At 41.9% G+C, this 27,794-nt stretch overlaps 1 protein-coding gene across 4 annotated transcripts in view; it reads right to left on the bottom strand.

Annotated features, from left to right (window-relative positions):
* The window catches only part of STAU1 (staufen double-stranded RNA binding protein 1), a 2,205,075-nt gene that overhangs the window by 22,199 nt on the left and 2,155,082 nt on the right, over window positions 1–27,794 (bottom strand). For all 4 annotated transcript variants that reach the window (XM_044089934.1, XM_044089936.1, XM_044089933.1 and 1 more), the window contains one exon: window positions 7,868–7,953. In XM_044089934.1, coding sequence (XP_043945869.1) covers window positions 7,868–7,953 — 86 coding nt within the window. The remainder of the gene's footprint in view (window positions 1–7,867; window positions 7,954–27,794) is intronic.

Genomic DNA, 27,794 nt, shown 5'->3' with positions numbered 1-27,794 from the left:
CAAAGAAGGGAAAAAGATTACTATGGTACTCACATCGGGAAAGCGGGTCAGGGTTTACCCCACAGATGGAAAGGTAGAAATTCTGGAAGTAGTGCCTGGCAGCTTTCCCTGTCATTTCTAGAAGCAGTGCTAGGAAAGATGCCAGGCAAAAGTATGTTAAAGGTTATATACAAACCTCTAAGTAGGGGGAGGGGGCATTGGTCATAGGAAATTTGAAGTGTCACAATGTAAGAGCTACAAAAACACAGGCGTAGCACTCGACAAACCACATCTACCCAGAACAGAGTCTAAAGAATGGGCTAACGGCAGGGGCAGCTCGTGCTACAGGACTGCAGCCTCCCCATCTTTGAAAAGAATAAAATAAATTGCGAATCCCCCCACTGTAAAAATAAAAAATAAAAAAAATAAATTCACGAGTCCCGGAACTTCACGCATGCCTGCCTAGTTCCTGACTCTGTGTTAGGCAGTTCAGAACTCCACCCACACATGCGTGTCTAGTTCCTGAACTCCAGACTGCTCTGTTAGGCAGTCCGGATAGGGAAGGAAGGTAACTCCGCCCTGCCAGCCCAGAAGTCTGTACGGTGACTACCGCATCACCCGCAGGCTCCAGCCTACTCATGTCTCGCAGGAAAACCCAGAACAGCCTGCACAGGCTGTTATGGAGGACACAGGTGATCGGGCTGCTGCATAGGACAGAATCAGGCCGCTACAGAGGATTGGATCTGCAGGGTATGTGTGTGTCTGTGTGTGTGTGTGTGTGTGTGTGTGTGTGTGTGTGTGTGTGTGTGTAAAATGCCCCAGCTGCTACATGGTGGTGGGTAGAGAATAAGGCTTGAACCCTGTACATTGGGACCAAGCGTCAAGACCTACACGCTCTAGGGATATAAACCTCAACACAACAATGAATAGAACATGCTGGAGGGATAGATTCCCTTCGCAGAGACTTCCCTTACTATGGAACAGGGTCCCGATCTACATAAGACAGAGCCCCTCACTATCACTATTCAAGAGGAACCTTGATGAGTGGATGGGTAACAAAGTTCACACCGGGGATCACAAAACAGCACTACTAGATAGGGGCCAAGGGTACTAGCTGCTAGTACAAGGGTCTAGGGAACTACTAAAGGGGCGGTGAATACTGCACAACATGGCTGGGCTAATATATGCCTTCAGGCAGATAGCCCAGTACCAACCTATGAACCTATAAGAGCCTGAATTCTCTACCCACCACCATTTGTAAAACATTTGCAGATTTTGCCTCATATTTGTTCTGTTCTCAAAATCTGTGGTTTCTGTATTTTTGTTACTTAACACAGCCAGTGGTGCAGTGGTAGCATTGTTGCCTGACAGCTACAGGTTGTCTGGTTTGATTCTTGGCTGGGGTGCCTTCTGTGTGGAGTCTGCATGTCCTCCTCCCTGTGTTTGTGTGGGTTTGCTCTGGTGTCCTCAATGGATATTTGTCCCTATTTTTTGGACTGTATTCCCCCATTATTGGCTTCGTCCAGGTTTTTTGTGCCAAGGTTGAGAGCTATGCTGATAACTGAACTCACTGAATATGCTTGGGGGCTGTATTCCCCCATTATTTGCTTTGTTCAGGTGTTTTGTGCTAAGATGTTGACAGCTATGGTGAGAACTGAATTCACTAAATGGTAGCCATTTAAGTTTCAGTCTTCTTTTCATTCGTAAGACAGATGAGTTGGCATAGTGGTAATGTTGCTCTGACTGTTTTGCACAGGGTCCAATACTTGGCAGTGAAATGTATGGTGGTAACGCAGCATTTTATTCTAACAACTTTCCAACATTATACAAGCAATGTTTAAAATGTGTCTCTGTTTTTTGGTCTTTTGCCCCCCCCCCCAAAAAAAAATTGGATTTTTCCAGACTTCTTGTGCTGCAAAGTTCAGAGATGCAGCTGAATGTCAAGTAAATTTTACAAGAAGCTGTGAGCTGCAGAGGAACAAAAGTTTAGTGCTGCATATGCCGAATCTGCTTGCGTTGTTAATAGCACAATAGGTAGTGTACTTGCTTTTGATGTAGAAGGCTGTGGGTTCTACTCCCACAGTAGGTAGATGCATTGCTGATATTGTACTGTATTGTAAGGGCGGTGGATGCTGCAGTCCTTTTTGGTGAAGATACCTAGTAACTATGAGCCTGTTATCAGTTTGCCATTCATTCCCTATTGCAACATTACTAGCTTATTGTTTTTTTAATGCAACTTAGGCAATTTATTCCTCAAGGGCAATGAGGCCCTTTATTTGTAGATGAAAAAATGAAATATAAAGTTGTTTGCTAGCAGCAAAATCTTCATTAGTTACAGATTTCCTTAATGTGGAATTATTTAGATGACTTTTACTTCTTCAGAGATTGTGCACATTTACTGATACTGGTGGACTGTAGAAGCTTGAGTAGATTTTATGATAGAAATGTTCTGAAATGGGCAGTTTTGTCATTATTGGTGCACGCATTTTGTTTCATTGTTTACTGGAAAAATGTTCTGAAATGGGCAATTTTGTCATTATTGGTGCATGTATTTTGTTTCACTGTTTACTGGAAAAATGTTTAAAACAAATTTAAAATGCACTGTAACAACTGTACTACATTGTACAAGTAATATAATTTAATACAATCAGGAAGGTGTATCAAAGACCATGTGTATGTTTCATGTGCAAGGGGCCTATGATTTGAAAACAGCCCAAAGTTAATCTTGATCTTCCACTGGCAAAATGTATTTTCTTTGAATGTAGGTTTCAATGCTGTTTCAATGAATGTGAGTTTCAAGGGCAGAGACGTTTTAATGCTAAGTCTGAGATTGCATTGCTTTATTTAGCAGATGTCTTAGGTGTTTGTGCGTTAAAATGCAAAATAAAACATTCAAATGAAGTCCACATCAAATTAGGAGTAAAGCAGTATGCACATTAGTGTTTATGGTAAATGGGGTGAAATAGCCAAGTATTGGTTCATTAGAATGGCTGCAGGGGGGAGGCTCCTTTTGACCATGATTTTTGTAAGGGGGAAGGGTGGCAAACTCAAAGACAGCCCCGGCTGAACTATACCTCTCAGCTGTCCAGATTTTCACAGAATGAATAGATTTGTTTCTTATTTTTGGTTTGTTCCTCATAAAATGTGTGGTTTTCTGGCAAATAATTTAGGAATTAAGTCACTAAATAATGACACTGAGTTTCAGACTTCATAACCTTCAGAAAAATGCATGCTAAAGCAAGACCTGTTATCCTAATAACTGTCTCAGTTTATACAACAATTTATAGTACTGTTTTATATGTTCCCCCAGTATATTTGGCCTTGTCCAGATTTTCTGCATTAACAGGTTGAGAGGTACGTGCAAATAAATTGCTTTATAGAATTAGGCATTTCCAAACCTCTCAACTGCCCCCGATTTTGGCTCAAAATGTTGCTCTTCACCTAATAATCCCGCCGCAAAATGGCAATTTTGGAAGAAAACGTGGAGTGCTTACAATTAAGAAATAACTGTAATAAGAGTTATATATTACTTTTATTTCAGAAATGCATGTAGATTCTTTTATTTTGTCAGCTGCTCAAGTTAGCAGTACTAATATTAAAAAAGTGTCCCTTCTTTGACAGGGTCCCAGCTGTATTATGTGGCTATTTTATATTTTTGCATCACATTTTTGGTCCATTTTCCATAAAATTGTGTGTTTTTGGCAAATTAGTGGCAAATCATTAAAGACTGAAGTTAGAAAATAATGACAGACATTTGAGTTTCAGATTTCGTACCTTTCAGAAAATTCATACTAATGCAAGACCTACTATTCTATTATTTTACTAAGTTTATAAGAGCAATATTTAAAAATTGTCCTTATTTTTGGGCCTTTGTCCCACTTCTACGTATGGCTCTGTCCATATTTCTTGTTCTGAGGTTGAGAGGTATGACAAATGTGTCAGGACCATCACAGTCAGCCAGAGACATTTCAATTTGTGACATACTTGTTGCACCCCACTCCCCCATGTAGTGACCCCGGATGTGTCCAGGCAAGGAGCAGTTATGCAGTGTAAATGTGCAGAGTATTCCCCCCATCCAAGGTAGACACGTGCTTTTATTCTGTCCAAGATTTTGCAGAATGTTCTGGTTTCTGTCATGTTTTTATACTGTTGATTTATGCTTATTATTACTCAGAAAGTGCCTGTTGCTCTGTGTTTAAGTAGCAATGCTTTAATGACCATCGGGTAAGCTTGTCTGAGATTGTAAGATGCAAGTAAGCTTTAATAAGCATACTGTTAAAGAACTGCCAACAATGAAAGCCTTTCTGTTGTTGACATGCAGAAAATACTTACATAACTAGATAATGTTTAAGCCTTGGGTACTGAAATGCATATGACAGTATTTGTAATAAAGGACAAAATTACATTTTAAGAAGCTCATTACATTTGTTGGAGACTTGCAGTCATCTTTGCAGGCTTTAGCTGTAAATCAAACAGAATGCCAATCTATCATGTGTGGTCCATTACCTGTACAGTACTCCTTTAAGCAATGTATCTTGAGCTTGTTTCTTGTTTGCTTTTCATTTTTACTTTGATCATGTTTTCCCCATGAAACAAGTAGATAGTTGTTAGGCAGCAGGTCTTTTTTAGATAAGAAACATTTTTACAAGTGGGGTATCACAGAGATTGCTACTTTCAGCATGTTACTTGGTACTTTAATAAAGCTGAATATAAATTATAATCAGAACTTCAGTGCAAGGAGAAGTGGTTTGAGTGCTGCTTGTTTTTCTTATACTTGATTTTGACTGGCATTCCAGTAATGTATTTAAAAAGTAATTTATTTTTTTATCCCTCACAACCTTATTGTTTCCATCTAGATATTAAGTAAGCTGTCATGCAGCCAATGCATTGAAATATTTTTCTACTTCTACACTTCATTTTGTCTTGACTGGACTCTCATAATGACGGTTTGGCACCCAGGGTAGCATATTTAATTAAAGTTACAGGTTTTGTGGTTTTGAGCATAGATCCTCCCTGTTCGTTGACCACACCCCTTCCCATTGACCCCACCCATTCACCTGTCTCCTGCAGCCCCCCTTTGATTTGAAGTCACAAGCCTCCACTGGCTAACGGTCACAAGTATTCTTCAGAGATTGAAGAAAAATTGTGTGAAAATGAGATTAGAGATATGTATGCTCAGGATAATTCACCCATATTTCATAATTTAACCAAAATGGAAACTGAAGCATTAATACAATTAAAGGTATCTTCTAGCATAGAGATCAGGCCCAGCAGATAAAGGGTGTAGTGTAGTGGTGATGGATAAATCTTTCTATATTCAACAAATGATGGAGCTATTGAATGATGAAGAGACTTACTTGGCCATTAATGAAAAGCAAGTGAAGGGCATTATTGATAGAGTATCTGTTTTTATTTCTGATCTTTTTACAACAAAAGAAATCTCTGAAGAACTTCTTAATTATTTTCAGATAGAGTACCCTACTATACCCATTATCTATGGATTGCCGAAGGTACATAAGAACATAACCCACCCACCTATACGACCCATAGTCTCAAGTAAAGGATGGGTTACAGAGGCTGTCTCTATTTATGTTGAAAAATGCTTACACCCTATTTTGGCTTTGTGTGATACTGTACTTAAGAGACACGAAAGCATTTATGAAATTATTGTATAGCAAGGTATCAACCCTAAATGATGAATATATGTTTGCAACCATGGATATTACTTCTTTGTTTACAGTAATACCGAACAATTGCTGTATTGAGAGAATACGTGATATACTAAATGACAATCAAGCATATAACAATGCTAAAATTAATTTGACCTGTGAATTACTTGACATTATACTGGATAATAATGTCTTTACTTTCAATGAGAAATTTTACTTAAAGAAGGTTGGCGCAGCTATGGGCACAGCATGTGCGAACAGCTACACCAACCTAGTATTAGTAGCATGGAAGAATTAATTTTTGCTAATGAAGCAATATGTTTGTGGATAAAATTTTATGGTATGCACGTTTTGTAGATGATTTTTTTTTTGTTATGGGGGGGGTACAACTGATGAATTGCAATGTTTGATTATTTGCATAGTACTACAGAATGTCTTAGATTTACTTATCAATATTCACATGAATGTATTGAATTTCTAGATGTCACTGTTAAGAAGTCACAGTTTAAAGAGATCGCCACCAGTATGTACAGGAAACCTAGTCGTATAAATAGCATCCTACATAAAGCAGGCCATGCATCCTGGACATGTACATAGAAATGTCATAAAGGGACAATTTATGAGAGCCAGTCACTTACATAATACTAATGAAGGTTTAAATAATACAGTATTATTATTAAAAAAAGAATTTAAGGATAGAGGTTATAGTAATAGAGGCATTGATAATAGTATTAAGAATATGAATGAGAAACGAGGTAACAGAGGTAAACCATTCTTCTCAGAAGTCACTGGAGAAGAGAATATCATACATAGTGGCAATACGAAAATTAGGCTCCCAGTAACTTACTCTAGTGACATCAGGAGATTCTGTGGGATTTTTGAAAAGAACTGGAACATTTTGCACTCAGTGCAAGAGCTACAAGACATTTTAGAGGATAAACCTAACTTTTCTTTTATTAACAAGAAATCTTTAAAAAGACAGCTCTGTTATAAATCAAGCACCTTTAAACAATTTATATCATCACAGAGTAGGAACATTCACCTGTAGAAACTGCATGGCCTGTAATTACTTATATAATAAATCTGTCTTTCAGCACCCTACCTCAACTTTCACCATTGAGATTAATTTCTGTGCAGATTGTAAAACACAACACCTTGTTTATCTTAGTTTATGCACTAAATGTTTTGCATTTTATATAGGCAAAACCAATAGGTGCCTTAAAGAACGTGTGCTAGAGCACTTGAGAGATATAGCTAATAAAAAAGACACTAGTGCTCTGGCAAAACATGTACAAGCAGAATACACACAGCATGTTTTTAACTTTATGGTGATAGAAATTATTAATAAAAACAATAGAGGAGGGGATATAAAGAATAAAGTGAAAGAGGCAGAACAGAAATGGATCCTGCAATTACAGGAAGATAAGCTCCCGGGGTTAAATAGTGCAGCTTCTTTGAAACCCTTTTTGAAATCAAGACCATTGAAACATTGAATGAAGCAATTTTTATGATATGTATTTCTGTTTTTATAACATCAAATGTGTTTTTAACAAAAAATTTAATATATTTATATTTTTGTCTTTAATGAATTACTAATGACATCATAGAGTAACAGTTATTTGATTGGATATGTTTTGATTTAAATTTATTGTCTTGGTGTATGTGAATGAGTCTGAAGAAGCGATTAGCTGTTGAATCGCGAAAGCGCTTACTCCTGTATTTCTCATTAAAGCTTTATCTTTATGGAACTTGGAATCTACTCAGCCGTGGTCAGTGTATTTTATTTTTGTTACTGTTTTGAGGTGTAAACCAAGTGTTTATCCAGTCTTTGGACCTCCTTTTTTTCTACTTTTCTAATAAGTGTTGTGACTCAAACTTAAGTCACCAGTCTAACAGGGCAACACACTACTTTTAACATAGAGCCGCCACCAATGACCACACACAGTAACAAGAAAACATGTTGCACCCCCACCCATACAGACAATTAAATGTAGCAACTGGCTTGTGACGGCAGTAAATTTCTCTACTGAAAATAGCAGTTAACTAAAAAAGCGCAGTTACGAACAAGCAACGTACCTTCATTACTAAAGTTTAGAAATATGAAGCAGCTTGTAGATATGTGCAAGAAGAACATTATTTGCACTTTGCCTCACACCTCTGAAGCAGTAGAGGTATGCACGTGCACACTTTCAATCCAAAAGGAAATATACATTACTCACACAGAAATTGGTCCATTTCCTGTTCTTGGCACTTCTGTACTTTGTTGGTCCAGTTCTGATAACAGCTTTAAAATGTTTAATGCAGCCTAAGATTAAAACAAATCAAAGAAAATTGTCACAAACTGAGAACCACCAAATTATGTATTATGTAAAGGGAAAAATGGAAGAAAAATGATAAAACTGGAAAAAATCCTCATTCAGATTATTAAGACCACCTCTATGAAGTGCATCTAAGATCAAGAAAAAAATATCTTCTGCATGATTAACTAAGGATTAAACAGTCTCATGTTTTTGGCACGAAGCAAACAACCCAGACTGCATGCAATAATTTAATGCAATAGGTCTATTAAAGAAATAACAAATCTCAAAGACTTTTCCTCCAAGCCATATCTTCCAAAACAGATTTTTCTAGCAGCCAGTTTCAGAAAATAAATGATAGTTGCATACTTACTGTAAAGTACAACTGTGTAGGAACTTATAGTACATAATCGAGTTTATCACTGTTGAAGTACACTTTATTATTGGGACTTCTTTACTGATATGTGCCCAGTATATCCTTGCCTGACTGAGTTCAGGAGTCTTTCTGTTCAGTGTACCATATTCCTGGCACGTGGTTTGTACATTACATTTTACAGCATATGTCCACCTAGACCATTTCGGAGCTTTCTTGCCCCATATCAGAGGCTACAGGTACAATAAAACTACTGGGAGAATTCCAACAAAGAGAGTAGTAAATGCATACCCTCAACCACTACCCAGAGATAATCACACTCAAAACCTTATATGAAGAGGTAAGGGAAGGATAAGTGGGGCTTGGTTACCCAACCACATCCCAAAATGCCCATAAGGAGGAAAGAACACAACTGATTTATTTGAACAACTACAATTAGGCAAGTGGTTCTCCAGTTCATTTCTCTGCTAGGGTGCCTTCTGTGCGGAGTCTGTATGCCCTCCCTGCGTTTCCATGGGTTTCCTCTGGGTACTCCGGTATCCTCCCACATTCCAAAGACATGCCTCGGGAGCACTTCTCTCCAGGCCTCTGCTGACAATAGGCTCTGTCCTAATCAGACTTTCCCAGTAAATAAATGTTAAATAAATGACAGAAAGTTCTACATAATTTTACTATGTTTCTCCTTAAGATCACTGCTGGAGTAGTTATTACTACTGGGAGAATACCTGGAGTTTTAGGTGGCCAGGGTGGTGGCCTGAGAGGTGTGGCTACAGTGCAGCATGCCCCATATGACAGCTGTAGCAAAACCTGCCCTAACCCTGGAGTTAATGTCTACCCTGAACTGTTTCAAAAAGATGTGAACCAATGCCCATGTGACTGCTTCTAGAATGTCTTGAGTATTATAACTCCCTTTAAGAAGGCTACTACAGCTGCAAAATGCCTGGTATGAGCCTCGACTAAGCTTACCTAGAATATACCTTGAGAGGCACAAAAAACTGAATACACTAAGTCAACAATTTGGAAACAGTTTTCTTTAATACAGGCTTATCTTCCTACTTTTTTCAAAGGAAATAAACTGATTCATTTTCTTAACATCTCTGGTTTTGCGCAGACTGTAATTAGTTGTCTTGCACATCCAGTGTGCGTAATATTCTTTCTCTTTTATTTTGAAGATTTGAAGCTATGTGGCATGGCTAAGTAAGAATTCTGCCACTACGTTGGAATAAAGTAAGGACATGCTTTTAGAAGCATATTATCTTTAAGAAAAAACATGAATGGCTATTTGCATATCATATCATACCTTCCTAGCTGAGGTGATAACTGCAAGCAAAGCAGTTTACCATTTTAAGTATTTACCAAGTACTGAATCAACTGACTCAAACAGGTATGTAGCAAGCTTCTCTAGGACACAACTTATATCCCCAGGGTGGGGGCAGCCCTTTTCCTTGGTCTTAACTAAGCAACTCATTTTAAGAAGAGCCTCACTGATCTTAAGGTGGCTAAGGGAGGACTTGGGCAGACGAGCTGAAATGTTAGACGGGAACTTTAAGAGCTGTGCAAGCCAAGCCTGAACCATACAGCTCACTGACAAGCTGCAGTACTGGGGGCACTGGTGCTGCTTTTCGGTCTTATTCCTTTGCCCGTTACCAGCTGGAAATGTCATTCATTATCATGACCAAAAAACATTCAAAACAACATAGAAAAGAAGGTAAAAATAATCAAGTGTTGCTAACAGCATAAAACTACAGGAAAACTTTACTTACATAAACTCAATGAGAGCTTCCATTCCAAATAGATAGAACATCATCAGAATGCAGCCACATAAGTCAACAGCAGTTTATATACATGATCCACCATTAACAAATAATATACAACACTCAAAATTTTAACAAAATACATCTCCAACACGAACTAAAATCTGACACTTAAATACACTTCACATTTTCATAAAATGCAATTTTAGGTCTAACTTTATAAATAACCATTACAGGAAGGTGACAACAATTTTAATAACTACAGGCATCTTATAATCTGACCTTTTGTAGTTTAACAAGCAACCAATAGATTTATTACTGCTCATATCAGGGGTTTTGTGATATCTGCATGGAAGTGACAATGCAGGTCCCTACTTTTCAAGTGGGTCTCCCAATCACCCCCCCCCCCATTAAATGCTTCACTTTCTCCAACATAATAAATACACACTTTTTATACTTGCCACAAAAGTAAAAGAAAGCCTACAAAGAGCATCAGTGTCTAATGTTACAATTTAGGTAGTATTAGTGAGTGCATTCTGTTACAATTAAGAGTGCTGTATATTGTTTAATAGTGGTTCATATAATCTACTTATTTATATTTAAACTGATGTTGATTTATGCAGTTGCATTCTGAAGTTCCATGATCTACTTGGAATGGAAGCACTCAATGATTTTTATGCAAGTAAAGTTTTCCTGTTACATTACTATAGTAGCAATTATTGGTCATTCATTAGGATATATAATACTTTTTTGAGGTTGGCCTCTCTTGCCTCCCTGATAATGTCCAACAAGTTCTCTGTATACTTGTGTCTAAAATGCATTAGAATGGTATTCATGTATGCAGTAAGCTGAAGCACCATCAGACTGGGGTGCATTAGGGACCCTTAGCTGTGTTAAAAGGGCAACCACAGCAGGTAGTATCCGATTTCCATCCTGAACATTTCCATAATCAAGAACTATTGCTGTTCATCTCATAAAGGTGCTATGAGTAGCGTTTAGGGACCCCCCTTCCTCATTTTCTGGATCACCCTTATAGTAAGGGATTAAAGGGAAGCATTACAGATCTCTCTGGTCTATTGAGAAGGCGCTTTTGCCAAACCTATTTTTCAAGGAGCTATTCAGAATAAATGACTCAGTTATTTGTTGCTCTGAGTCAGACACATCTCAGGTACACTCCACCTGTACATTAGGTGAAGGAAGGCATACCTGTGTATCATCCAATCATGTGTCTGCCTTTGATCTGTTTAATCAGTTTGCTACAGTATTTGTCTGGAAGGGTATGCAGACTGCTTTGATGGACATTTTGTGCTGTAAGGCCAGATCCCACAGCAGTCATCTCTAACTTGAAAAGGGAGTGAGATCTTGTCCATCCTTGCTTGCTAACATGCCACATCACCGTAATACTGTTGGTCACACCTGCAAAATATGCTTTTTCCATATTTGTCCCCCACCCCCCTTCAGAAGCACCTTAATACTCACTACACTTTGACATTTGTGTGAAGACTTCCCTAGGCCACATCAGAGACATCTGTCATAAGACTTGGACTGGGTGCTTCCAGAGAAAATGTGACCCCTACAAATACTCTGCCTATCCCACCACTCCAGTTCGTTGCCTATATGAGGAAGGACCGGAACCATTTTTATTAGTGACAGAGTGCTGAGCCCAAGTGGAAATTAAGCACCACTGGAGCTTTAGGAAATTCTGTCTATCTTTAGGTATTACCATAACACAAATGCCACACCTCCCCGCACCCTGATGTATGCTCTTGCTGCAGTCTGTATATGACCTACAAGCTGAAGGAAATATGCCTGACAGCAATACGTTCTGTCTGAGGGGGCAGAAATGTTTTCTGTAGACTTGTCTAGCAGGCAGCCTAAAAAATAATCACCCTTGCAACAGGCTTAAATTTTGCATGTTCAATTTGAATCCCAGTTTGCAGAACAGATCCATAATTACATCCAGTGCCCTGTTCACCTCCTCCGGTGACCGTGCCTGAATGAGGCAGCCATCTAGGTAATCACTGGAGCCAGGCATTTTTGTAAAGGCCCCAAGTGCAAAAGAAAAAAAAAAACAAAAAGTACAAGGAAATAAACTAATAATGACAACAGCCTTGTGAACAATATGAGGACAGCAGCTATGGTCATGCTGGATAAGGAAAAGTAGGTATCCTAAAGGTCCAGAATAACCATCACAGCTTCTTGGAACAGGAAAAATGACATGATCTAAAGGGATACGCATTCTGAATTTCAGTACCTTAAGAAGGGTGTTAAATGTGAACAAATCTAAAACAGGCCTCAATGTGCTATCTTTCCTGCAAACTATGAAAGTTTAGAGTAAAAGCCTTTGTTTTGCTCTGAAGAGGGACTGGTTTTTATATGACTTCTTTTTCTGCAAGGTCAAGAGGACATGGAGGAAATCGCATGTTCCTTGTCTCTTGGTACTGGGTGGATTCCTGATATGTCTGGAATAGGTTCATAGGTTGGTACTGGGCTATTTGCCCGAAGGCATATATTAGCCCAGCCACGTTGTGCGGTATTCACCGCCCCTTTAGTAATTCCCTAGACCCTTGTACTAGCAGTTAGTACCCTTGGCCCCTATCTAGTAGTGCTGTTGGTGTGATCCCCGGTGTGAACTTTCTGTTACCCATCAAGGTTCCTCTTGAAGAGTGATAGTGAGGGGCTCTGTCTTATTTAGATCGGGACCCTGTTCCATACTAAGGGAAGTCTCTGTGAAGGGAATCTATCCCTCCAGCATGTTCTATTCATTGTTGAATCTTTTCCCATTTTATTTATTCATTTGACATTTGTTAACCGGGAGAGTCCAACTGTGTCACAAAACCCGTTTTCAGCGAAGGCCTGGGGAGAAAACCCCACATTAAGGTGCATACACAGCTAGGCTGTAATTTTTAAAAAATAATGTTAGTTAAGACTCGATACAATGCATTTGAGTATATACACAGATGCAATACCATTTTTAACACAACATAATGTTAGTTAAGACTTTATACAATACAAGCAGATAAAGTGGCCAGTCGCTTAGTTTTGCTTAAAAGTTGACTTAATTTTTAAAGTATAAAGTTGACTTAATTTTTATTAATTCTAAAATAGTACAATGCATTAACAATAGATTAGTTGAGAAGATAATAGTTGATGCACTTAGTATTACGTTAACAAAAATAGGTTTCCACTACCTTATATAAAAGAGCTTTACTTATAGAAGGGGAGAAGTAGAATAGAAGATCTGAGAAGTTACAAATTTAGAGGGGTTTAGAGAGAGAGAGAAAGAATGCAGACTAAGGTTAGAGGGAGGGGAGTAGAACTCTTGGTGAGGTTTTGCAGGTTTAATATGTATTCTGCTTTGACAACTTGTAGTACCAATTCATTCTTTGTTACGGACTCAGAGAAAGGGAAACGCCAAGATATCCTGGCTGCAATTCTGCCACTGGTGGTAGCAAGTGAGGATGTGGGAGGTCTTCCTATGTAGTCATAGCAGCGACCTGTTAGGCTGGCCCTGCTCCCTCTCACCAGGTTTTTCCTTTCCTACTACTTCCATTTCCTAAAAATGACCTTTACCACCTTTTGCAGGTTTGCCCTTTCCTTGCATGCAAAAAAGGAACCTGGTTTGGAAGGGTAATTCCTATCATTTATTTTTATTTATTTTACATTTGTTAACTGGGATGGTCCGACTGGATGTATGTCCATTTTCAGCAGAGGCCAGGGGAGAAAAGCTCCAAGGTACATGTACACATTACAATTATTAGAACCATTAGCAAATGACAATTACACACAGGTTACAGACAGGGCAATACAAACAATCACATGACACTTGTGACTTGCAAAGCATTGCGACTATATATATACAGGTAGTAACATATTACCTTCAGGAATAAAATACATTGAGTAGCATTAGCCACGGTTTACCCTTCATGATATGGAGAGGGCTGGCCAAAGAAAGGACATTTGTAGAGGAGAGGCATGTGAGATGGACAGGGCACTAGTCAGGGTTGGGACAGGGCCATATCCAGTGCGATTTGAGGCAATTCGTAAGCTCGTTTATGAATAAGGTTGGTGAATACTGTGGCATGGGGGATGATAATATGGCTCGATACTTTTACTCACTTCAGATGTTCAAAAGAGCAAGCCCTTACACAGGGGGAAATTAAGGAGAGTACAGTTGTGTACACTTACCATAAATGTAGATGTTAGAGTGTATTCACTGTTGCAGTCATCACATTTGGGTTATCTGCTTGCAGTAGCCCTCAGTCGGCCTGATTATCAAAGTCTTGGGTCCTGCGTCGGTTGCTGTCTCATGTTCCGTGATGTCAGGGGGCCATTGCATCAGTTTTTCTTGCCCCAGATGTCAGATGCCCCCCTTAATGGGAAGCAATTAAATATATAACAAGGTTATACCTCCAACAAAAAAGCAAATACACCAAAATGCTTTTAAGTATAGTAAAGGAGAAAGTACAGTTTTGTACCTACCATAAATGTAGATGTTCGAGTGCTAATACAGCTGTAGTCATAACAGATGGGTTCTCCTGCCGTCAGGCGGGTCCTCGGTCGGCCGAATTCCAAAGTCTAGGTCTGGCGTCAGTTGTCGTCGCTTCTTCCCTGACGTCAGTGCGACAGGGGTATAAAAGAACCAGCAGACGCCATTTTCTTCAGTTTTTCTTGCCCCAGATGTCAGGTGCCCCCAGAAGGAAGGCAATACATAAATTTATGTAATAGTGCAGAGCAATATAATCAAAAAACAGTAGTTGCAAGCAAATACACCATAAATGAATACCCCAATCAAGTTGTATGAGGAGGTGTTAGCCAATAGGCCTGTCCCAAGAGGGGAAGGGAGGGAGGGAAAAGTTCACTTTTTCTGACATCAGGGCAATAGAAAAGGCAGAAAAAACAAAATGTTTCCTAGCACTTTGGTTACTCTGTACTCGATTCGGAAACTCGGTTTGAGAGAGAATCTCAAAAATCAACCTGCACTCGCCTGCAAAGTGCTTCTGCAGCCGGACTATGCGGCAAAAAAAGAAAAAATAGCGTCGGTCATGCGTACCGTTACCCCCTGAGCGTCAGCGTCAGTCAAAAGCGCCCATGGCCATCAACTTCTCTCTCTCTGGTATGCGGGCCTGGGGGCCTTGGACTATACCCAATAGTCAGGACTGCAGCAAGGGAAGACGAAGAACATCCTGGACTGCAGCTGTATTAGCACTCGAACATCTACATTTATGGTAGGTACAAAACTGTACTATGTTCATCGTGCATACAGCTGCAGTCATAACAGATGGGTAGAATCCCAAAGCTAAAAAAGGGGTGGTAGGCACTAAGTGGAACTAGGAGGAGCCAGGATGCCCTGCAAGACTGCAGTGGCAAAGCCTGCTCTAGTTTTGGAGTATAATGGTAGGTGGTAGTGCTTGGAGAAGGTATGCACAGAACTCCAAGTGGCTGCTTCCAAAATATCTTTGGTAGGAACTCCTCTGAGGAAAGCTGCAGAGGTAGCTGTGGCCCTTGTGGAGTGAGATCCGATACCTGCAGGCACAGTTTTACCATGAAAAGAGTAACAAAAGCGTATGAAGTGGGCTATCCATTTTGAGATTGTCTGTTTGGAAATTGGCTTCCCTTGAGCTCCTAAGGCATAGGACACAAAGAGTTGTTCTGATTTTCTGAAAGGCTTTGTTCTGTCCAAACAATAACGTAGCTGTCTGTGGATGTCCAAGGAATGTAGTAGTCTCTCCCCTTTGTTTTGAGGATTAGGGTAAAAGGTAGGTAAGTGAATAGCCTGATTCAGAGCTACCCTGGATACCACCTTGGGCATAAAGGACGGATTGGTTCGTAAGGAAACTCTCTCCTGATGGAAAATGATGAAAGGCTGCACAGACAGGAGGGCTTATAGTTCTGATACCCTGCGAGCTGAGGTGATAGCCAGAAGGAAGGCTGTTTTCCAGGACAAATATTGCAAATTGGTTGAGGCAGCTGGCTCAAAAGGAGGCAAGGTCAGCTTTTCTAGAATGAAATTGAGGTCCCAAGCAGGTATTGGTTGTTTCCTTGGGGGTTTTATATTCTTAGCCCCTCTGAGAAACTGTCTTAAGAGGGGATGAGAGAATAAAGGAGGATCAGTGTTGTATTCTGCAGAAATGGCTGAGGCATGGATTTTGATGGAGGAGAATGAAAGTCCACTGCTTAGCAGCTCAGCTAGATACTGTAATATGTTATGTAAATTCAGTATTCCAGGATTCTGGCCCTTTTTCTCATTCCAGGCACAAAATCGCTTCCATTTTGCGGAGTAAGCTTTCCTAGTAGAAGGCCTTCTGGTCTCCAAAATGACATCCTGCACCTCCTTGGAAAGTAGGGTCTGTTGTGAAGTTAAGGAATCTTTCATGCGGCCAGATTGAGTGTTTTCAGCTGACTGTGAAGAGTTTTGAAGCTGTGCTGAGTCAGAAGAGGAGGCATTAGAGGTAGGATCCATGGTGGGGAATGCGTCAGGCTCCTCAGGAGTGGGTACCAGTGCTGTCTTGGCCAGTCTGGAGCAATGAGAATCATCTTTGGTCTGTCTGCTTTGGCTTTTAATAGAACTTTGGGCAGCAGAGGAAGAGGTGGAAAGGCATAAACTGTCATTGTTGCCCAACTGAAAGAGAGAGCGTCCACACTCCAGGCCTGTGGATGAAAAGTCCTTGAGCAGAATTTTGTCAATTGGTGATTTTTGTGGGAGGCAAATAGATCTATGTCTGGCCTTCCCCATGCTTGAATTATTTCTGGAAAAAACTTGAAGGTGCAACTTCCATTCGTGTGGTTCTGTCATATTTCTGCTTAGGTTGTCTGCCAGCGTGTTTTCCTTGCCTGGCAAGTACTGTGCTTGAAGTTCGATTTGTAATTCCAGAGCCATGTTCCAAAGTGACATGGCCAGCCTGCATAGGGGATATGAATGGGTTCCTCCCTGTTTGTTTATGTACCACATTACTGTGGTGTTGTCTGTCCTTATCAATAGTTGGCCTGGATGCAGAAGGTCTTTGAAAGCTATAATAGCATTTATTACTGCTAGCATTTCCTTTTGATTGATGTGTAGGTGCTTTTCTTTTTGGGACCATTTGCCCTGAATGCACCGATCTGTCATGTGCGCCCCCCAGGCGTAGTCCGAGGTGTCTGTTGTGATGACTTGATTTGCTTGAGGCTTGCAGAATGGGAGACCTGTGTTTCTTTGGCATGCTTGAGCCCACCACAGAAATTCCTTTTGAAGACATGGAATCAGTGGTATTATTGTTTCCAAACTATGGCTGTGTTGAGACCATAGGTTTTTCAGGTACCATTGAAGTTTCCTCATATGCAGCTTTGCACATGGGATTAGCAGGATGCAAGATGCCATGAATCCCAGAGCCTGCAGGATTTTCCTTGCAGTCAGCCTGGTGAAATTTGCTAGTTTTCTGAAGTATTGAGTTAGTTGCCCCTGTTTCTCTGGCGTGAGGTAGGCCATCTGGGTGTTTGTGTCCAAGTTGGCACCCAGGAAAATTATTTTTTGTGGGGGTATTAGCCTTGATTTCTTTTTGTTGACTGTGTACCCAAGAGAATTCAACAACATTATTACAAAAGCCAGATGTTTCAGAAGTATGTGCTTGCTGTCCGCTTGGATCAGGCAGTCGTCCAAATATGGGTATATTTGTATCCCTTGAAGTCTGCAGTAGGCAATTACTGATGCCAGGCATTTCGTGAATACTCTGGGCGCAGTAGATAAGCCAAAGGGCAATGCAGAGAATTGATAATGGGTTGAACCTGCAAGAAATCTGAGGTATCTTCTGCAATTTTGTCTGATTGGGACATGCAGGTATGCCTCCTTGATGTCCAATGATACCAGCCAAGACTCCTTGCCCAGCATGGGAAGAAGCTGCTGTAATGTGAGCATCTTGAATTTTGGCACGAGTAAAAATGTGTTTAGGATGGATAGATCCAAAATAGGTCTCCAATCTTTTCCCTTCCTTGGTACCACAAATAGTCTGGAATAAAAACCTTGACCTTGTTCTTGAGTAGGTACCTCTTGAATAGCTTTCATGTCCATGAGATCTGAAATTTGTCTTTGTGCCTCTGCCCTTTGATTATGTGGCAGGTTTGGCATGCCTCTCTTTTGTGGAAGGGTGTGAAAATGGAATCTGTAGCCTCTGTTTATAATGTCCAGGATCCATTTGTCTTTTGTGACAATATGCCAATTTTTCGAAAATAATGCCAGTTTTCTGCCTAAGGGTGCTGCCATTTGAGCCTTGCTTGGCATGCAAAGGGGAAAGTCATTGGGTTTGCTTTCTGAATGGCTGTGAACTATCCTCACCACCTCTTTGTGTAGGAGCTTGCCATTGTCTGCCTCTAAACGATCCTTGAGATTGCCCTCTGCCCCTCGGCGCCTGTATCTACCTCTTTGGGGTCTGTCCGTGGCTGGAAAGGACCAATTTTGGAAGGCCAATTTCTACTGAAACGTGGAGGTTGTACCTGTAGAAAATCTTTCACTGTTTGCATTGATTTAGCCTTTTCCTCCATTTTCTTTAATACCTCCTCAGCTTTAACACCAAATAATACATCTTTTTGTAGAGGGGCATCTAGTAATTTAGTTATGACATGATCTGGTAAGGTTTGCTCCTTGAGCCAGGCATGTCTACGTATGACTGATCCTGTAACAGCAGCTCTACATGAGGCCTCTAGAGCATCAAAACCACATTGCAAGTTATGTTTACCCACTTGTTCTGCACTATGCATCAAATCCTGCAACTCCTTCAAGTCTGGTTGTTCAGGTTGTGACATTTTGCTTCTCAACTGTGATAACAGAAACTGTTGGTACTTTAACATATGGAACTGGCAGTTTAATGCCCTCATGGTTAAGGTGGCCGAGGTATATACCTTTTCCCCCCACCTTTCTAAAGATCTGGAATCTCTCTCGGAAGGTAATGGATTTTTAGCAGTGGAGGCCTTAATTCCCTTGGGGCCCTGTGAGATAGTTTCTGGGTCAGCCGCATGGCTTTTGTATAAGAACTGGTGTGAGTCAGGAACCCGGTAGTACCCGTCAGGCTTGACTGGGGCTGGAGGTAAAGAGTCTGGGTTAAGGCAGGCCTCCGAATACACATCATCTAGTATGTCTAAGACAGGAGGTATAGGTATAGCCAGAGGCCTGTGCTGAGGGAGCAAGAGAAAATCCCTAAGCCTTTTCTTGGAGTCTGAGTACTCTTGGCCTTCCCAGTGGAAGTGTTCCCTCAAGGTATGCAAGGTTTCCCCAAATGAGTAATCCTCGGGGGACAGAGAATGGAATCCTCTGCATCAGAATCTTCAAAAGGGGAGTATGAATGTTCCTGTTCATCAGAGTGCTCTGAAATAATGGAGGCCTGGTCCGAGGAGGGGGATTCTTCCTCCACTCTGGGCCTTTTGTCCGGGGGGGGGGGGGGGTTGGGAACCCCTGATAAGAGTAATTAAATCCTCAGCCATTTTAAGCATCTGTTTTTTAGGCATGGGGCCTGGAGAAGGGCCCTGTGTAGCTTGTCTCTTAGAATGCATGGCTGCTTTAGACTTAGTGAAAGCCTTGATGGAAAAAGAAGAGGAAGGCCTGAAGACACCTTGAGAGGAGGCAGACCTGTCTACATTCTGAGTTTCACCACCTAGAGTGGCTTCGGTATCTGTAGTCGGGGTGTGGGCCGAGGAGCCTGCAACCACGGGCACAGTAGACACCGCCAATGAAGTGTCGTCGGTAGGCAGGGGCTGCGTAGGTGCCTCGCTGAGAACCGGACCACCTGTAGTCAGCTTTGGCGTGGTGTTGGTAGAGGCCGCGGACCTCGTGTGTCGGTCCTTATCTTTGCATCTTTTAGACAAAACTGGAGTCGGAGTATCCGACGACATAATGTAGTTAAATTTTTTGCCAAAATAGTGCTGGGCGAACTCCGCCCGATGCTTAATGGTGCGTTTGTTGAATGTAGCACAAAAACGATAGACCGAGACGTCGTGGTCTGGGCCTAAGCAAGGAATACAGAGGGAATGAAAATCCTTATGCGGTATTTGCTTCCCACATGAAATACAATTATTAACTTTGTCTGACATCGGTCTGAGGCAAGAAAAGTTTCACCAACAGGGTACTTAGCTTTCAAGAAGACTTCGGTTGTAAAATTTTCGTAATTTCAGGAGCTGGCCAACCGGCACTTGTGAACTGCTTCTGCTTCGGGCACCGCGCGGCAAGAAAGACTGAAGAAAATGGCGTTGGCTGGTTCTTTTATACCCCTGTCGCACTGACGTCAGGGAAGAAGCGATGACAACCGACGCTGGACCTAGACTTTGGAATTCGGCCGACCGAGGACCCGCCTGACGGCAGGAGAACCCATCTGTTACAACTGCAGCTGTATGCACGATGAACATCAGAGATATAGCTAAAGGAAGTCAGTGGGCTGGAGGGAGGGTAACCAGGACTGCAACAGTGAATACACTCCAACATCTACATTTATGGTAAGTGTACACAACTGTGCTATGTTCTTTGTATTTCACTGTTGCAGTCATCACATTTGGGTAGATTCCCAAAGCTAAGGATGGGAGGAGGAGTTTAGGTAGCAATAGGACCAGCTATAAGGCCCTGCAAGACTGCAGTGGCAAAGCCAGCTCTGGATTTAGAGAAAATTGGCAAATGGTAATGCTTGGTGAAAGTATGTACAGAACTCCAGGTAGCAGCTTCTAGGATGTCCCTGGTAGGGACACCTCTGAGAAAGGCTGTAGAGGTAGATGCAGCCCTGTTTGAATGGGGTCTAATCCCCTGTGGGAAAGGTTTTCCATGGTGCTTATAGCAGAAATGAATGCAATGGCCTATCCATTTAGAAAATGGTTTGCTTTGAAATAGCCTTCCCCCTCTGGCCCTGCAGCAAATGCCACCAGCAGTTGTTCAGATTTCCTTTGAGGTTTAAGTCCTGCCCAAGTAAAATCTAAGTTGTCTGTGTACATCTAAGGAGTGCAGTATCCGCTCTCCTTTGTTCTGTGGATTAGAAAAGAAGGTTGGCAAATGAATGGACTGATTAAGAGCCACACTGGATACCACCTTGGGCATGAAAGAGGAACTGGTCCTGAGGGACACCCTGTCTGCATGAAAGATGATGAAAGGCTCCACTGCCATAAGGGCCTGTAATTCAGATACCCTTTTTGCTGAAGTGGTTGCTAAAAGGAAAGCTGTTTTCCATGAAAGGAATTTTAACTCTGCAGTTGCAGCTGGCTCAAAAGGAGGAAGAGTGAGTTTTTCCAATACAAAATTAAGGTCCCAGGCTCAAGTTGGGGCTCTCCTGAGTAGTCTTAAGTTTTTGGCCCCTCTGAGGAACTGCTTGAGCAGTGGGTGAGAAAAGAGGGGTGGTTCTGTGTTGTAATGAGCCGAAATGGCTGAGGCGTGAATTTTGATTGAGGAAAAGGAAAGGCCCTTGTAGTTAAGTATTGAAGAATCGGAGGTAAATTGGGCGCTGTTGTGGCCATCCCTTGAGTCTGGTTCCAGGCACAGAATCTTTTCCATTTTTCAGCATACGATTTTCTAGTACTAGGCCTCCTTTCCTCCAAAATGACATCCAACACTTGTTTACTGAGGGATGGTAATGGAGAGATTAGGTAATTAGCCAGGCTGCCAGGTTCAGGGTTTGAAGCTGGGGGTGCAGAATCTGAGACGGCACGGTAGGGGTCTGAGGTAGGTGCCATGGGGCCAGCTGTGACACACTGCGCAAGAGGGGGTACCAGTGTTGGTGTGGCCAGTCTGGTGCAATTAGTATCATCCTTGGTTCGTTCCACTTGATCTTTAGTAGCACCTTGGAGAGTAGATGCAGAGGAGGAGAGGAGAGGCAGAGGAGGAAAGGCATAAACTGATAGATTTTTCAAGCTGAAGGACAGAGCATCCACTTTCCAAGCTTGTTTGTGGGGAGCCCTTGTGCAGAATTTGCCCAATTGGTAGTTCTGGGGGGAGGCAAACAGGTCTATATCCGGGATCCCCCATTTGTTGATCAACATGTTGAAAATCTTTGGTTCTAGTTTTCACTCGTGTGGGTCCATGGGATTTCTGCTTAGATCGTCTGCCAGTGTATTTAGTTTTCCTGGCAGGAATTGAGCCTGTAGATGCACTTGGTAGCTCAAGGCTGTGTTCCATAGAGCCATGGCTAGTCTGCAGAGGGGGTAAGAATGGATACCCCCCCCCTGCTTGTTTATGTACCACATAACAGTGGTGTTGTCCATCTTTACCAATAATTGTCCTGGAAGAATGTGGTCCTTGAAGGCTGTCAGAGCATTCTGTACAGCTATAATTTTTTTTTGATTGATATGCAGGTTCATTTGATTTGGGTTCCATTTGCCCTGAATGAACTTCCCTGCCAGGTGAGCCCCCCATGTATAGCCTGATATGTCTGTTGTTAGGGTTTGGGCGGCAGGGGCTAGAGTGAATGGTAGTCCCTTGTTTTGGTGGCAGGCCTATGCCCACCAAAGGAATTCTAACTGTAGGCAAGGTATGATAGGAATCATTGCTTCTAGATCCTGAGAATATAGACACCATAGGCTTTTTAGATACCATTGTAATTTCCTCATATGCAGTTCTTGCATATGGAATTAGTAGAATGCACGGGGCCATGAACCCCAAAGGCTTGCAGCATTTGCCTTGCAGATAGCAAGATTTTTGTGGCCACTAGTTTGAACTAAGTTGTCAAATGAATTTGTTTCTCTGGCGTGAGAAAAGCCATCTGGGAAGGTGTGTTCAAGCTTGCTCCCAGGAATATAATTTGTTGACAGGGTACCAGATGTGATTTCTTTTCGTTTATGGTGTACCCCAGACAAGTTAACCCCTTTGTACAAATGCCAGATGATTCAGAAGTATGTCCTGGCTTTGTGCCTGAATTAGACAATCGTCCAGGTATGGGTATATTTGAATATTTATTTGCTTGCAAAATGCAATGACTGGAGCTAGGCACTTTGTGAATACTCTGGGTGCAGTAGATAAGCCAAAGGGCAGTGCAGAGATCTGATAGTGCATGCAGCCTGCTTTGAAGTGTAGGTATTTTCTGCAAGATTCCCTGATTGGAATGTGCAGGTAGGCTTCCTTTAAATTCAGTGTTGCCAACCAGGCATCTTTGCCTATCATGGGAAGAAACTGGTGAAGAGTTAGCATCTTGAATTCTGAAATCACCAAAAAGGTGTTTAGGATAGGCAGGTCCAGGACAGGACACCATGAGTTGTCTTTTCTGGGTGCCAGGAACAGTCTTGAGTAGAAACAGTGTCCCTTTTCCTCTTCTGGTACAGTCTGAATAGCCTTTAATCTTAAGAGAGAGAGAGTACTTGCTTTTGTGCCTCTGCCCACTGATTTGGGGGTATAATCTGGCCAACCGTTTGGGGTTGGTAGCGTGTGGAAGTGAAATCTGTATCCTTGGGAAACTGTGTTCAAAACCCATTTGTCTTGGGTAATGAGTTTCCAGTTTTTTGCTTGCAGAGCAATCTTTCCCGCTAAATGAGCAGTCAGTTGAGAAGTGCTTGGAAGTTTTAAAGTTAAGTCATTGAGACAGTTTACCATAGGGGGGAGTCTTACTACTCCCTGATTTGGAAGTGGGAGCCCCCCACTGCTTAGTCCTGTGCATACCCTGGGACTGAAGCCTGGGTGTTCTGCTGGTTTGGGGTTTGAACTGAGAAGGCCTAGAAGAGGCAGGAAAGGATAAATTTTTTTGAGGGCCAATGCCTGCTAAATCTAGGAGGCTGCACTTATAAGAAATCTTTAACAGTTTGCATAGATTTAGCTTTTTCCTCCATCTTTTTAAAAAGTTCTTCTGCTTTGTCGTCAAACAGGCGGTCCTGATTTAAGGGAGCATCCAGCAATTTAGTTTTAACATGATCTGGCAAAGATTGCTCCTTAAGCCAAGCATGCCTTCTAAGTACAGACCCGGTGACAACAGCTCTGCAAGATGCCTCTAGTGAATCAAAACCACACTGCAAAGTATGGTTTCCAACCTGTTGAGCAGAATGCATTAAATCCTGCAAATCCTTATTTTCAGCACAATCAGGAATCAACATAATTTTCTGTTTAAGCAATCCAATAATATGCTGCTATTTTAACATATGAAACTGGCAATTTAAGGCCCTTAATGCCAAGGTTGCAGAGGTGTATACCTTCTTACCCCATCTATCCAAGGCCCTGAAATATCTATCAAAGGGGGTAGGATTTTTGACAGTAGTAGCCTTAATGCCCTTGGTTCCTTGTGAAATGGTCTCAGGGTCCGCACTAGGATTTTTAAAATGGAAAATATGAGAATCAGGAACCCTGTAATATCTATCAGGTTTTTTGGGAGCAAGAGGTAAAGAGTCAAGGGCCAAGCTAGATTCAGAAAAGGCATCATCAACAATGTCCAGCACAGGAGGGATAGCTAAAGGCCTGTGTTGGGGCAGGAGTAAGAAATCTCTAAGCCTCTTTTTAGAATCAGAGTAATCCTGGCTTTCCCAGTGAAAATGTTCCCTAAGAGTATGCAAGGTTTCACCAAAAGAAAAATCCTCTGGGTGAGAAGCAGAGGGAATAGAGTCCTCTGCATCAGAATCCTCATAGGTAGATAAGGGTAAATCCTGGTCATCAGAGGAGACAGAAATTTCAGAATCCTGGTCAGAAGTATCATAAGCAAATTCAGTCCTAGGTCTCAGGGGAGGGAAGGTTGGCTTCCCCTGATTAGAGTAATAAGGTCTTCTGCCGTTCTGATTTGTTTTTTATGCATGCAGGCCTGACCATGCAGTCTGGGCGTCTGCTTCCTAGGCATGGTTCGAGTTTTAGGCCTAGAAGAAGAAGATGGCGTCTGTTTAATATGCAAGTCAGTAGACCTGAATACACCCTCAGAAGCCGGTGCCTGCACAGCGGCTCCAGACCCATCTAAGGTAGAGACATCCGCAGGTTCCACAGTTGAAGCATCTAGTGGCATACTGGACTCCGAATGGGTCGCAGTAGAGGCCTGTGAATCTGAAGTAGTGGGTATCAGGGGCTGCGAAAGCACCTCACTGAGTACTGGAGACTAGCTTAGGAGAAGTGTCGTCGGCAGCTTTGATCCTAGGCGGCCTGTCTCTGTCTTTATCTTTGCGTTTTTTCGGAATGTCGGTAGTCAGGTGGCTTACCGAAGACATATCTGGATAATTGAAATTAGTACCAAAATATTTAGAAGCGAAAATGTACAGATGACGAATAGTTTGTGATTTAAATAAGGCACAAAACAGACGAGGTACGTGGTGGGCAGGGCCTAGGCAGATAATACAGTACGAATGAAAATCTTTATGAGGTATTTGCTTTCCACAAGAAATACAATTATTGACTTTTACTGACATTGGTTTAGAGCAAGAAAAAGTTTCCCCAATGGGGTACTTGGCTTTAGTTGAAGACTTAGGTTCTGAATCTCGAAAATGAAAATTTTCAGGAGTCGGCCGACCGGCACTTGCGAACTGTTTCTGCTTCGGGCACCACACTGCAAGAAAGACTGATGTAATGGTGTCGGTTGCATGCTTTATAACAGACTACCTGACGTCACGGAAGATTAGACAGCAACCGACGTAGGACCCAAGACTTTGATAATAAGGCCGACTGAGGGCTATTGCATGCAGATAACCCAAATGTGATGACTGCAATAGTGAAACACGAAGAACATCTGTTTTCACATTCTTTGTCAAGAACTGTAGCCTAGACCAAGCATGACTCCTAATCTGACAGCCTAAAGCTGTTGTACTGGGTGCTGCATCCACAGCACCATATTCACACTTATGGGAGTCTTTGCCACCTATCAGTCAGCGTGAGCTCTAAAACTTGTGCCATCAGATCAGCATCAGACACCTCCCCTTATTTTCTCTCCTAGATGGTCTAAAACAGCCATTGAAAACTTGATCATGACAGTCTGACAGTTGACAGCATTGAAAATCTGGGTAACAAGCATACACAAGTTCTTCCCTAACCTCTCTATTAAAAACAAAAAACAATTTGGACCCTTTCTCTGGATTCATGGAAAGCAAGGCTGGATACACCACTGGGTTCCTAAACAAGAAACTGCGAGTGTCTTGCACTGTATACAAGTTCTAGAACCTGTCAAGTTTCGTAAGCACTGGTGACTGTCAGAATAGTTTCTAAGAAGCTGCCAGTGTCTGCATTCAAAGCTAAGGGGAAGACATCTAAGAAGAAGCTAATTCTTCCCACCCACTTTCCTGGGAAATCCTTTCCTTGGCAGGAAATGAATCCCTCTTTCTCGGGTGGGGGGGACTGGGTTTTAGACAAGGAAGGTTCAGGTTTAGCACTTAACTGAAGGGCCAGCAAAGCCTTCAGTATATCATGGGTAAGAGAGAACCACTGTTCAAGGAGTCAAGAGGAATATCCTTAGCATTCACTGTGGAAGCCCTTTACACAATGAAGCTCTTAACCTCCTCAATAACCAAAATCCTTTATGTCCCTCCCTCCCCTTTCTGAAACAATCTGTGCCTCCTTCACATTCATCCAGGGTTGGATGTCAGGAAAAACTCTCCTGTGGATCAGTCTTGGAAGGTGTGCTAAGTTCTCTAAGCACAGCACCCTCAAGGGGGGCATCACCAATGGCCTGAGAAACAGTATGTGTGCAGTCCAAGGGCTGCAAAGAAGCCTCACAAGTAGCACCACTTCTGGACCGATTAGGGATGATGGAGGTCAGCCTCAACTCTGCTGTATCTCTATCCATCTTCTCCTTTAGCTCCTACTTTGGCATGAGGTTGAAGGAGAAGATATCCTGGCAGGCACCACAGTGAACTGAGCTAAGACCTTGAACTTCTTCCAACAAAGTTAATCCTATAGGATACGCAGCCTATGCAAAAAAAAAAAAAAAAAAAAAAAAAAAAAAAAAATTGGGAGTGAATCTCTGGCAAACATCACAGCTTTGGAAACTGTGGTATAAAAACAAAACAGCAACACAGACCGTCTGTGCTTGGAATTTGTCAACTGCAGATGCAGCCACCCTTTTTGGGCCTGGACTTGAGGCTGATGCCATAAGTAGAAAAAATATCAAGAAATACAAGTCAATTAACCATAAAGCAAGAAGGATGAATAGATTCCCCAAAGGGCAGTTATCTACTTTCTGGATCACTGAAGCTTGCCAACCATGTGATCTTCAAAAAGCTGTTCTTGATGCAGAGACTTTTTACAGTCTGCAGCAAACATACAAGAAAATTCTGAGATGCCGTAGGTGGGCTTCTGCTTTATACTGTAGAAAAACAGATGTACCAATTGGTTGAGCATACATTACACTAAAGGGAAAGGATCCTGAGCTCTAGAAACTGGGTGAGATGCCACGGACACCTAATGGTGAAGTCCCAGTAGTAAGGACAAGTACAACAACGATCTTATATGAACACTATCAATAGATTTGTATGAGCAGGGGTCCATCCTCGCCGAGTAGTAAAGTTGTGTAAAATCTTACCATAACAGATGTCCTTCTCTTCACTGTTGCAGTATTCATAACATCAGGGATCCCTTGCAAAGGGCAGCCCAACATCTGGGCAGTATACCAAAGCCTTTAGGCTGCTTTAAGGCACGCCATATGTCACATGTATGCTTCTTGCACAGCAAAGGGCATAAAGGTGACGTCTGGACGTACCATCCTCAGAACTGACCACCCCAGTAGGAATGTCAATCCAAGGAAAAGAAAAAGGTAAACAGTACATCCAGAAGGCAAATGGACCATGGGGAGGAGGGAGGGAGGAAGTGAATACTGCAAAGGTAAAGAGAAGGATATCT

This window comes from Protopterus annectens, chromosome 12.part0, assembly GCF_019279795.1.
Source record: "Protopterus annectens isolate FY-2018-M chromosome 12.part0, PAN1.0, whole genome shotgun sequence".
Lineage (NCBI taxonomy): Eukaryota > Metazoa > Chordata > Ceratodontiformes > Protopteridae > Protopterus > Protopterus annectens.
The sequence above is the reverse complement of the archived record's forward strand: the minus strand, read 5'-3'. Positions and strand labels throughout refer to the sequence as shown.